At 41.3% G+C, this 12,820-nt stretch overlaps 1 protein-coding gene across 2 annotated transcripts in view; it reads left to right on the forward strand.

Moving 5' to 3' along the window:
* ARHGAP22 (Rho GTPase activating protein 22) overlaps nucleotides 1–12,820 on the forward strand; it is a 115,999-nt gene that overhangs the window by 67,711 nt on the left and 35,468 nt on the right. The window contains exon 4 of one of the 2 annotated variants that reach the window (XM_057370990.1): nucleotides 12,213–12,389. In XM_057370990.1, the coding sequence (XP_057226973.1) occupies nucleotides 12,213–12,389 (177 nt within the window). The remainder of the gene's footprint in view (nucleotides 1–12,212; nucleotides 12,390–12,820) is intronic. The other variant, XM_057370991.1, reaches the window with a different exon arrangement.

Consider the following 12,820-nt stretch of genomic DNA (forward strand, 5'->3'; position numbering starts at 1 on the left):
GACCATGCATTTATGCATGGCTATGCATCCTTGTTGTGATCATTAAAAGCATGTAATGCTTTCATGATTTGGTGTCCGGATCACCTAACCGGTGATCTTAAATTAAACAAGACAAGAGAATCAAAACCCCTCTGCAAGGCTGGAAAAGCTATGTCTGTTTGACAAGTGCTTGCAGATTTACTTCAGAGACCATGGACTGAGTTTTCACTCAGAGATAACTGGCGGAGACCAGAATTTGAAGAGAAAAGTTTACTGCTGTCTTGGGTTTCTGCTTTCACAGTATGAACCATTTAAATAAAACAATATGATACAAGGAAACCTTTTRTGTCTTTAGTGCTAGAGCAGTGAAACTCGCTGCAGTTACATGCCATACAAGCTTATAGCCCTGTAATTTTTCCCTGTGTTTTAGATTTGTATCCCCTTTCKGGGACTTTCAAACTGGTCTGATTGTTCTCAATTCAAAAAAATGTAGAAGGGAAGAGTAGGGGCCGCATGCTATGCTTCTCTCATTCCCTCCATTACCTGACTGGGGCTCTGACAAATCATGAAGCCATCAGTAATTTTTAATTTTTTTTTCCAGCCTTGCAGACCATTAACCCAAATGGTTCTTCCATTTCCAAACCATGTCCTCCCARCCCTCTGTGTACCACAGCTTCACTACAGATACATAATTCATTATCTGGAAAGCTGCCGTTTTGATGTAATATTAAACAGGCAGCAGCTCAGCAGGTGTCCCCAAGGTAAGGAAGGCAGCATGCTGCTGGCAGCAGCTGCTGCCTTTAGGCTTATCAAGATTTCTTTGTTTTCAAACAGAAGCTAGAAGGCATTTTAATACATACTCTKTCATTGGCTGAGCAGATCCTGGTTTCTGGCTGTTATTCTGCCTTTGACTACAAAGACATTCTTATAACACATTCTGCCTGCAATGGCTGCAGTTCTGTGCTCTCAAGGAAGGAGCAGGGTGTGAGAAGAGAGAGGAGGCTCTGTTTCCTGCTTGCATTTTTCTTAGTGGATCAACCGGGCTCAATGAATCTGTGCAGCAGTCCAATTTATGTCAGCATTTTCAGAGTGGACTTTCTGCTTCTATTAGCAGAAAAAATACAAAAATATATTGCCTGTAAAGGGCATTCCAAACAGTGAGGGTGATACCCTGCTGATCTCATGCAAGTGCTAGTTCTCTGTGGTCTAAATCTGTGTAATTAGATTTAATTTACGTACTTTCMTACCACTGGCAGAATCAGTTCAACTGCCATTTCCATTCAAGGAGTATATCACAAGGAGCATTGAGCAAGGCTTTTTAGTTCTTTGGGATAAGAACTTCATCTGTATTTGAGGATCATACGTTGATGAAAATACGTTGATGGCTGGGTTTCCCTGAATATGTGGGTCTTAAAATGGCTCTGTGTAAACTGCGTGCTCTAGAGATAACTGGGGTGTAGTAACAGAGTTTGGCTGCCCAGTGTGAAACATCCATGCTGTAAATACATTCTTGCACCAGGAGAAAACTTCTCTATTACACTTGGTTGCTGTACAAACCTGTGTTAGCCTTCAGGACTTTTGGGGCAGGTTCCTCTGAGTTGTAGTGTCTCCTGAGCATTTGTCTCCTTTCTGTGCTGCTTTGTGGAAATTCTTTTCGTTTCCTTTGTTAGTAAAGAGACTGTCTTTCTAGGACTGTGACCTACCTTTGGTCAGTAGCCTTTGCTRGAAACATGATAGACCTGTAAACTTTCAAATAACAGAAAATGGCTTAGAGGACATTTTGGCAACATTTGTCACCTCAGTTGGTGGCAGTGTGCTTTGCTGAGGGACTGTGTGTGCTGGATAGTGGAGATGAGGCTGCTGAGCCAGAGTTTCAAATACAAGGATTTCCCTTTTGCCACCTAACCRTTCTGGATGAAGACTACCAGGACAGAACATGTAGACCCTACATGTCTAGTAGACCCTTGCAGGTCTAGGAAGGTCAGTAAAAGTTCAAGGATTTCTGTGGGAAGGATGTCCTTTCATTGGAGTTTGCCCCAGGCCACAAGGACTGAGATGTCCAGGCAGGAATGTCATACCARCTCAGAAGCTGTTGTTTGGAGGAGCTGGCAGCAAAAGCTCAGTAGTTGATAGGTTTGGTGCTGGTGAACTTTCTACACTGTGGGAGTGGAAGCTTGCACAGCAATGCTTGAGGCACTTCTGCTGCGCTTTATGAAAACTCTTAATAGTCCCACCTCTGTGGACAGTCTGCCTGAACTGTGGTCTCTAAGGTTGTGCACCTGTGCTTTGCTCTCTGCCTCTGCAACTCAAAGGCAACTATCTCAGTTTTCAGATGAGACACCACCTATGTGCAGGTCTTCAGCCTGTGGTGGAGACATACAGGCATCCAGATGGGATGCAGTGGAAGGGTACAGCTGTTTGTAGTAATGGCAGTGACTCTTGCAAGATAGAACTTCCACCGAAACCCAGAGCTTCAGAGAGAAGCATTGCATGTAACATTCCCTTGATTTTCCCTTGAGTGGGAACAAAGCTGAAGACATCTCTCAGGATGAGTTGTTTTACCTAACAGGTTCTTTTCATTTCTTGTTCAAATCTGATCTAAATCAGCACATTTCTGAAAAGTGAGGTCATATCAGCTAATAATTAACACTTCAAATGAACTTTTATGGACATTCTGATAATTAACTGGAAGGARTTTGTTCATTGCCTATGAGTGGACAGAATTAGAATTGGTGTTTCCAAGCATTGCTCATTGACAGTTTTGCTAAAACACAAAGCGTTCAGGCCCCTGCTTTCTACATCAGCCCAGCCTGGAGCCCTTTAGCCATCTGCAGTCGTGTTCTGAGCGTCTGCAGTGCTGGACATGAGTGACAAGGATAAACTTCCCATTTTTTCCCAAAGAGCCTTGTTGTGAGAATGGAGAATGCTGTGTGCTACACGGTCATGTTTAGAAGAGTCATTGATTACTCAGTACACAGCCAGATTCAGGAGGAAACTGCTCAGAGACTGTTAGTCTGTGCAAATGCTAACAAGGCTACAGACTTGGATCAGAATATTCCTGAGCTCTTAAGTTTGGATGGGGATCAGCAGTACTTCCATCTGCATTGTCTCATCATTAGTATTGGCAAGGGTTTCTTCAAACTTGCCAACGTTTTGCCAAAGGCCKACAATATATATGCTTTTGCATTTCAGTCTTTTTGCTGTGTTAATGTGACAAATAGCTTCGTTTTTTTTGTAAAAACAAAGTCTGCAACTGTTGAGTCCTTAATGATAGTCCATTAATTTGCTGCTGCCAAAATTCTGCTTGTAAAGCTTCAGTTACTTTACTAAAGAAGATAATAATGTTCGTAATTGGTTGGCTTGAATTTCTGCAGTACTCTGTATTCAGTCTACAGAGAATCAGAGTCTTTACAGTCTCWGCTAAAAGCTCTGGCATCTGCAGCCTAAGCTTTACCAGTGGATGGCTTCTTTTCCATTCTCCTTAGTTCAAGGTTCAGAGCACTGGCTAAGATGAGAGATGTGTAGTCCTTTAAAAATACAGTGAGGATGTCTTTGGTTTCATGGTGGATTAAGTGCAGCAGAAAGAAAACATTGGCTTGTGAGGGGCAAGGTGGAGGGAGAAGGTGGTTGTAGAGAGATGTATTTAGAAGGCATAAACCACTTCATTCCTGTCATTGAGCAGACCTGGCAAATGTGAGYACAATAGTTCCAAAAGAATACAGAAATTGGATATTATTTCTCCAGTATGAAGTTATTAAAGAAATATAAGTAAGAATTCACTATTGTGATGTTACAGTAAGTAATTTCTTGTCAGAATAAAAAATTTTCCTCAACTTTTGTTTTCAGTGTTAAAGATTTGAAGAAATTTGTGAGAATTAGAAAATTACTTGTGGTTGCACGGTAATGCATAAAAATTATCCAGTCATTTTCATTCAGATTTTTCAAAGCATGAAGTATCATAATTTTTGGTCAGGAAGGAATTTCCTCCCTTATAATAGCATGTAAACATAACCACAGCTGGAAAATATAATTTGATACATTCTTCAGAAGTGTTGAGCACTTGCTGCTTTGGAGAACCACGTGGAATCATGTGGCCTGTTTTGCATARTTGTGCTGCTTTTTTCTGAGTCTTTTTTAACATACATTTGTAACTTCTTTTTTGTACCCTCAAATTAAGTTGCCTTAATTTAGATGTCTCCTGCAATGTGCGTTGTAGGGACAGACATGCAGCTCCTGCCAGCTGGCCTCAATTGCCTCCTTTTAAGTGTGTGACTTCTGMTGGCCTGAGAAAAAACTCATTTCCTCTCATACCAAATCAGAGGTCAGTGAGATGACTCCAGGCACATAGTCCAGGCAGTTTCACACCATCACCATGAAGGGCTTCATGTAACTTTCTAGATCTGAAATATGTTGAGGAAAGACAGTAAGGGTTAATTTTCTGGAGTGGAAGAAAGAAGGGTAAGAGAAAGCAGCCTGCTGTTGGTACAAGGCTGTCTATGGAATGTGCTGGGGAAAAAAAGGCTATGCAACCTTTTGTTGCTTCCCTTTGTCATCCCCACTTGCCATCACCAGTTCTTCTTCCATGAGGGGATGAAATTACTTCTTCACACATACACCCCACCAGCAGAGCTGTAGAGAGGGATAAAAGTTGTCTTTTTGTCATTCTAAGAAATGTCAAGAGGTGAACAGCTCCTTGAATGCTGGTGACATGTCAGACAGATTCTAAAGAAAAGGTTTGGAATTCTGAAGCGCAAATGTATGTAAATGGAAGAGGCAATGTGATCATTCTTAATGTCCATTCCTTTTACAGAGCAAAGCAATTATGGGCAGAAGTTGGGGGGGTTTGTGCTTGAGCTGTGTTGGTACCAGGGAGATGTATAGTCAAAAAAGTACTTAATTGCATGTTATGCCTGGGCTCTTCTGAACTCTGAATATTGGGCTGCTGCAGTAGAAGTGGCCTTCCTGCATYGTGAATTCACTTCAGCCAATCTAAACTGTGCTTCATGGCCACAGTGAGCAGCACATCCCAGGCAGCGTAACAGTCTCTTCGCTGAAATTGCAAATAACTGAAAACAAGGAGCCACGAGAGYATGTGTGTACTAGTACAATAAATATGTCTTTAATGCCAGAAGTATAACATCAARATGACTGAACCTTTTTTACTGAAACTTCTCACAGTTCAGAAAAGGGCAGATAAAGCACATTAAGGAASAATCAGCTCCAATAGACCCAATCGTTACAAAGCACTGGACTCATGTAAGCAGGCTTTACAAGCAGGGGTTCAAGGTGAAATTTGTGTGCAATAATGCTACTTATTTTCCTTGAAGAATACTTGAAGTTATTTTTCTTCCTTCCTCTTAYCTTCATCTTTTTTGTTCTGCTTGCCATGTTTCCTGGAGTGTGACACAACTTACTAGCATTTGGCCTGCCTGGAATATGGGTTCTGTTTATTTCCAAGGCATTTGTTTATTTGAAGTGATTGGTAGTCTTAAACAGTTCTTCAGTTTAATTATTAGGCAGGTCTAGAGTAATAAGGTCACATGCATTATCAAGAAACATCTCTCCAGGCAGCAGTCAGGCTAGCCAGACAATTTTTTTTTGTATAACAGGCCAGAGATTTAGTTTAATCTTAATTTCTTGCATATAGTTTAAGTAATACTACACTTGATCCTGACAATTGAAACAGATCACTAGTCTTAGTTTTATAAAGGTTTTCTGTAGTCCATGTACCAGTACAGAGAAGCTTCATTAATAACTCTGTTCATGTTAAATCTTGTCAGATGTTTTTGCATAAGAAACCTCAGTTCTGAGGTCTGATCTCTTTGTTGGTGCATTTTTAAAGCAGTTTAATGGCTTCTGAAACCACAGAAGGCATGGGAGGGGAGAAGAGATCACAGGGCTTTTGGATTGCTTAATAGACGGCAGTGGCTTTAGAGTGTTTGCCGGTTTTTGCTTTATTCTCTGGGATGAGGTCTAAGATATGGTATCGAAAAAACATTTCCAGACTCATCAAAATCCTCTGCAGTGATTTTTAGTTGGAAAATTTGATCAAATTCTACTTGTAACTGTCATTGAACTTGGTGAATTGAGAAGTGCTTAAGGAAATTAGGCATTTATATTTCACTGAGAAGTCAATGAGATTTTAGTGCATGGTTTTAAATCTTGCCCTAAGAAAATATGAACTGTGTCAGTTTATGAGCTGAACTTCCTCATTACAATAAAAGATATTTAAGATTTCCCTTTCCTCATTGACACAAGCAAATGAATGTTAAAATCCCCCTAAATTCCTTCCACACTGTGGAAATGAAACACCTTTCACCTACCAAGGTGCATGCTTCTTTCAGAAAAATTGCCATTATATTGTCTGTTAGAACTGTGRCACAGTGAAGGTATTTTGATTCAAAGCTTGTTTCTTTCATTTGCACTCCACATGATACTAAAATCTTGTTTCTTGTTTTTGTTTTCTTCATTTTGTATGCTTTTTAAAACAATAATGCATTTACTCAGCTCCAAATCAGCTTCCAGGTCATATATTTAATATATAGATAGACGGGTGGGTGGGGATAAATGGACAGATGCAAATGAAAAAATCATGGCAAATACACATCACTGTTTCCTGTACTGTTTAATWCCTCACAAATCATACCCATATTGGGAAACCCACAGTTCTCCTTGTTTTTATTTGTCACTCCTTGACTACTTCAGATTTTTCTTGGTGAGTTGGGGTTTTTTTTGTGWTCTCAGGTAGCTTAAATGGAACATTTCAAGGTGAATTTCATATTCACAGCAAATTTTCCCTTCTATTAAAGAATAATTCAGAAAAAAAAACCAGAAAAAAACACAGTGAAGTTTAAACTGACTCTGATAGCAGGTTAACCCAGGATTAAGCTGTGATAGACAGGGTCCCTCTCTAGCATTCAGGCTCTTGAAAATCTTTGGTTGGGGTGGAGAGTGCTCCGGGTAGAGTTCAGCATTAGCAGAATCAAAGGTAAGAAGACTGAAAAAATGGAATCAGGTTTTAAGTGTCTATTCCAAGGTTTCTTAATGAACTTTTACTTGCTTATTGATATTTCTTTTGTCTCTTTCCATAATCCATAATGGTTTTCTTTGGTTTTCTTCCTGCTTTGCAAAGAAAGATTCCCCCTAACAGAGCTGCCATTATTCTTGACAGAATTAATCTCCCTGTTTTCCACCTTCTTTCATTATCAGAGAAATCTCTGAGCCCCGATTCTGATACTCACCTTTAAGTCAATCATAAAGAACAGGTCAGGGAAGATGAATCATTGCAATTGTTCTTGTCAGCAATGGATGCTAGTTTTTGTCCATTTGTCAGGCTCTTTGTTGCTGCTTGTCTGCAATCAAAGGTTTCCTGTCACTACTTGCTGTAGTGCTGAGGGCAGACACGTCAGCTGGGCCTTGTGCTTCCCACCAGCCACCCTCCCAAAATTCAGCCCRGAGCTGCCCTCGCCTCCCGCCTGCTGCAGCACCAGCGCACAGCCGGCTGGATTGCATTCTCACTGAAACTCTACAGCTGCTCTCCACACCAAAGCAGTGCGAGATGTAAACAAACATGTCAGTGTGTACACATACACRAGGTACTGTAGTTGTGTAACTACTCAGGAGGGCTCGTATCCTGACAATACACAAGCACATCAGTAAGCAGAATGATGTAAGAAAGGGTGAAAGGCAAACCAGATGGAGGGGGTGGATGGAAAAGAAGTTACTTAAGCAGAGAAAGAAGCTGCCAACTTCAGAACCCCACAGTAGCTTTGCTTAAGAATGTAAAAGTTCTTCCTTTTGCATACAGAGGCAGTAACAACTCCCATGCAGAAGTCCTGTCCTGTTCCCCCTGAACTTCTGTTCCATACAGACAAAGGGGATCTGAGGCTTGGCTTCACAAGTGAGCTTAAAACTTAAGCTAGAGTGAATGAGGTTCAAGTCAAACAAAAAATTCCAAGCTTTTCCCCATCGGAAAGAGCGGTATAAAGGGAGAGATGCAGCCTGTCTGCTGCAGGTCCTTTGAACAGGAACACAGGGCAGGACAAGTAAATGTAACAAAGTGATTCTTTATGCTTTGCATGTTCCGGTGAATGCATACCAGACTAAGGATGGTCAAAACAAGAAGAGTTTTCAGTAAACAGGGCCTTGAAGAGTAGATTATGATTCCTGGTGCTGTTGCAGCACTCCATCTGACCTTTAGTAAGATTTAGTCCTAGTCTTCCTTTTTGTGGGGGAAGAGCTGAAAGGGAGGGCATTTCTAAGGTTTAGGAAGTGGACATTACTCTGAGGTGAGTAGCAGGACACGGCTCCCAGGCCATATAAAATACAGAAAGCATGAATGGAGGCATCAGAGAGCAGTTCTGCCAGCCTGAGTTAGCCTGGACCTTGAGGGGGAGAGCGTTTGTGCCCTGCAATTGGGGGCCTCGAGCTGAAGTGTTCCCTCCAGGCAAAGAAACGTACCAGGGTATGTAAAGCACCTTGACAAAGGGACCTTGAGACAGGGGCAGCAAAGCATTCCAGTCAGCTGCGACCTGCAGGCCTTTTGATGAGGAGCAACAACCAAACAAGTTCCTTCATCTTTCTAGGCTCTTACATTTACTGTGTATGCTTACATGGTTGCCATCACCTTTCCTACTCTTGACGTTCATTTTCTGTACACCCAGATGAGAGGTAAATAGAGCTGCCAACTTGCTTTGTGGGTAAGGATGAAATCCTGTGCAYCTTGTCCAGCATATACAGGAAGCCAGCAGTAAAGCAGGCACCTGAATACAGGATCCCCTGGTCATAGGCTAGTGGATTGTTCATCCCTGAAGTTAAGCCTCCTGTTCCTGCCACATCTGTTGAGACACTTGCACTGTGTTGTGTTTGAAGACAGTTTTATTTTGTCTCTGGTTGGGAGATGAAAGTAACTTTGAGCAAAAGGACTGGAATGTCTGCCCATGGCAATCCTGAGCTATGCAGGGTTGGTCTCGGAGGCCCAGTCTTGTTTATATAGCAGCTTGATTGAAGATGAGTGAGAAATTCTGTTCAAGGGCATGAAAAAGCCTTGTCTGTGTTTAAAATCCTTTAACAGAGGGTTCTTCCCTGTCATGGTGCTGAGTAGACAGATGTCCTGTTGATTCACACAGCAGAAGTAGAGCTCGGGTGCTTTAGGGTTAGAGTTTAACATGAACCGTAGTCAGAGCTGAAGCTCCCTTAGTGGAAGAGATGAGGTGTGAATTCAGTTGCTGAATGTGAGCTTCATGCTGCTGTGAGAGGCAAAACTAAAATTCCAAGTGTTTCTGGGCTGGAAGCTTTGAAATTGTTTTCCTAGAACAATTCCTAAAGTCTAGTGTGTTTGAATTGATTCAGTGTTGTGTTTCCAATTCAAACCTGAAATCCATGGCAAGATCCTGTTTTGTGTCTGAGCTTATAAAAGAAACCATTTGTGAATTTCAGGTAAAATTCTCGACTTCTAAGAAGGTTCTTGTGAATTGTTACCTTGGGCTGTTTGGTTGGTTGGTTGGTTGGTTGGTTGGTTGGTTGTGGAGGTTGTTGGGCTTTTTGTTTTTTAAAGAAGATTGAGGTGTTTGAATTTGGCTGTTTCTCGTTCTTGTGACTACCGAGACTCAAAATCTGTTGAATGTTACAACAGTGTAGAGAGGAATGTCTGAACTCTGCTATTTAGTAACCTCTAATTTTTCTGCTTGATGCCTCAAGGATGTAGCGAAAGGAACCAGCCAAGTGTGCAAAGGAATATGAGTAAATATTATTAAAAAAGAAAACGCTTACAGGTGGATCTACACGTTCTGTCACAGAATTGTCACATCAATGCTAACAAAAGAAGCAATTCTGAAATGCATTCTTATTTCTAAGTTGGCCTTCATGTGTGGAGTTTCCTTCCTTTGCTTGTACTTACATGTCTAGTCACTRCTGACTCTCCCACAGGCAGATTGGAGGGTCATGACCTTGCTCCTATTTCAAGTTTCAGTGGGGAAAGCCAAACATGGAGGAGCTATATGTAGTGTTTGGCAAAATCTCAGGTCTAGTGTGCACCGAAATACTTTTTTCCATCCAGTTTTTACTTTTTGAAAACTCAAATATAAGTATAAATGTTTTTTTTACCCTAAATGCTTGCATGAAAATTGTGTGTGAATATTTAAAAAGCAGCTGGTCTGGTCCAAAGTAACATCTTAGGGGAAGGGCACTTGTAATCAGGTCCCTGTGGTACAGTGAGTCCTTGAGAAGGTRTTGGTGCCACTTTAGAAGAGGTCCAGTAAGTCATCTCCATTCTCTGCTTATTGTGCTTCTTATTGCAATCTTTGTATGGATTAGGGGAGCTAATTCCACTGAATTTGTAGTTTGTGATTAATTCTAAGACAAGCTTCTGGTCTCTTCTTGCTCTTCATGGCTAGGGTGGGCAAGATCTCAGCTTTAAACTTAAGATTTTTACTTGGACCAAATTCAGTTGTTTGCTGGTCTGAGCTCAGGCCATCTGTCTGCCAAACGCCACATGCTGAACCCCATTTTTGATGTGTATTGAAGGCTGTGGRAAACCTCTTTGTTTCAGTCATATCTCCTAAAAAAACATCTGATTGTGAAAAAGGGCACATCAATAGGTAAGAATTAGACCTCACAGCCTCTGCTTTCACCACGAGGCTGTGTTGGGTAAAAGATTTGGGCAATGACAGGAGTCACAGATTGCAATTTGCTGTTCTGACAGTTCTGTATGCAAAGGATGCAGGATGTCATCCTTGCAGTGGTGTGTGGTGGAACATTGATCTGTTCAGATGCCTGCATCCTAACCTTGAGCTAGAGAGCTGTTCTCTTCATGTACCTTAGGGAATATGAATAATTCAGTAAATTAAAAGATGGGAGACTGTCCAAGAGGATGCTATGAGGGAAAAAGGCAGAATTTTGGTGCATGGGGGGGGAAAAAGCATAATAGCTTTTGTTTCTTAAGCTGCATGACTAGTCCCAGGTAGTTGTTGTTTTTCCTCTTTATTGAAAGACTGCCTCCRTTTCCCAATTTAGTGAATTGCTTCTTGGACAACCACAAGACACTTCCCAGTGCATCTCATTTTACCTCTTCTGCTTTGAAAATCAGTAAMGGCTCATGAGTGTGTCAAGGCAAGAAAACAATTAATAGCAGGAAAAAGTACTTCCTTGGCTTGCAGGCAGCTCTCAGCTTGCTATTTTCCCCAGATTAGCAAGGATTTAAGAAGCACATGCTCTATGTATGCTAAATCAGCTCTGCAGAAACCACAGCATACCATCATCCTGCTCTTATCTCTGAATTCCACGGACAGGCAATCTCAGCTGCTCAGCACAGGCTGGCAGCTTTAGCTTGCCAGTAGGTGCTGAAAGCCATGTAAGCGTGGAAATGACAGTGACACAACGGCTCAGATGTTATCTCCGTAGCAAAGCCAAAGGCAGTTTCCATGGTGATGGAGAAGCTCCAGGCCACTGGGGATGCAGCTGCTGTATTGGACAGGATCAGTAGCCTTTTCATCCAGAGGCTGTTCTAATGACTCTTTTATCTTTTTGTGTGGCACTCACTAGGTTGTATCCAGCTCTGGAACATAAAATGAAGGGTGAGGGGAAGATGTAAATTGGCTGGAGTAAGTGCTGACCTAGAAAAGAAACAGAGAAAGRAGGGTCAAAATGTTTCAAACCTCGGAGAATCCACAAGGAACAGTTTTTTATGACAGTTTGAGTGRATTTGATATTCTGGTCAGTGACTTTCTGAGATGTTGCACACCATTAATAGCTCTTTTCTTCTGAATTGGATCCAAAATCAGAATGGGTGTCTGTCTCTCTGTTGAGAGTATAAATTTCCCTTGGGAAAGAGACTTGGGGAAAGTGGATGATCTTGTGACGTCTACATCTGAAGCATTTTAAAATGTCTTATGTTTCACTTGGTCCCCCTTTTGGGTAAAAATATCTTAATACCTCAGCCCAGGTATGTGGAATTAATTTCATCCTTTTCCTATAGAGTCCTACGGCCTGTGCTTTCACTCTTCCTATTGCTGAGACAGCAGATACAGCATCTCCAGGTTTCCCACATTTCAAACGCACATTTTGCAYTTCTGCTTTGAACTTCTATCAACCTGTGCTCTGTAGATGCTGAAGCACATCAGTAGGAATTGTCTGTAAAACTGCTCATTAAAATAATAATTTGATTATTTTGACCCAGATTTTTGTTGTTTTCTTCTGAGCTCGATACTGAAAGAGATTTGTATTCTGTCTTTCAGGTGGTGCAGGGGACCGGGAAAAGATGCCTGTCAATCATGAGGCTTTCCTGCTTATGGCTAATTCCCAGAATGAAATGGAAGATTGGGTGAAAGCTATCCGACGGGTTATATGGGCTCCATTTGGTGGAGGTATTGCAAATAGCTCACATGCACATAAATTAAAACATTTGCCTCAAGGTAAAACATATTCTTGTGATACTAGGATATGTGTAACACTGTAAAATCACTGAGATGTCTAGATAAGCTCTTGATTGTCTGAAGTGTTTTGAAGCAAGGGATGGGGTTCTGTTTTTTTTTATTTGTTTGTTTTTTTAAATTTGTTTTTTTACCAGGGGATGGACAGGAATGGAAGGGGAGTGCACATCCAGACTATGTAACTATCACAGTCAGAAATGGGTGGTGGTAACAAACATACCAAATGTCAGTATTTAGTTCTTTACAGTAATTTATTCCGTGGACCTTATGGGAATGAAGGATTCTGTCCAGTTATCTCTGTTTTCTTCCATAAGTGCAGATGCCCATCTTGAGCATCCATACAGCCAGAGGCAGCAAAATTAAGTTAATGTAGGGCCCAGTTGAAAAGGCAAAGCTTCAAAAAGGATGTAGCC

This window comes from Malurus melanocephalus, unplaced genomic scaffold (assembly GCF_030028575.1).
Source record: "Malurus melanocephalus ecotype Western Australia unplaced genomic scaffold, MMel_1.1 scaffold_137, whole genome shotgun sequence".
Lineage (NCBI taxonomy): Eukaryota > Metazoa > Chordata > Aves > Passeriformes > Maluridae > Malurus > Malurus melanocephalus.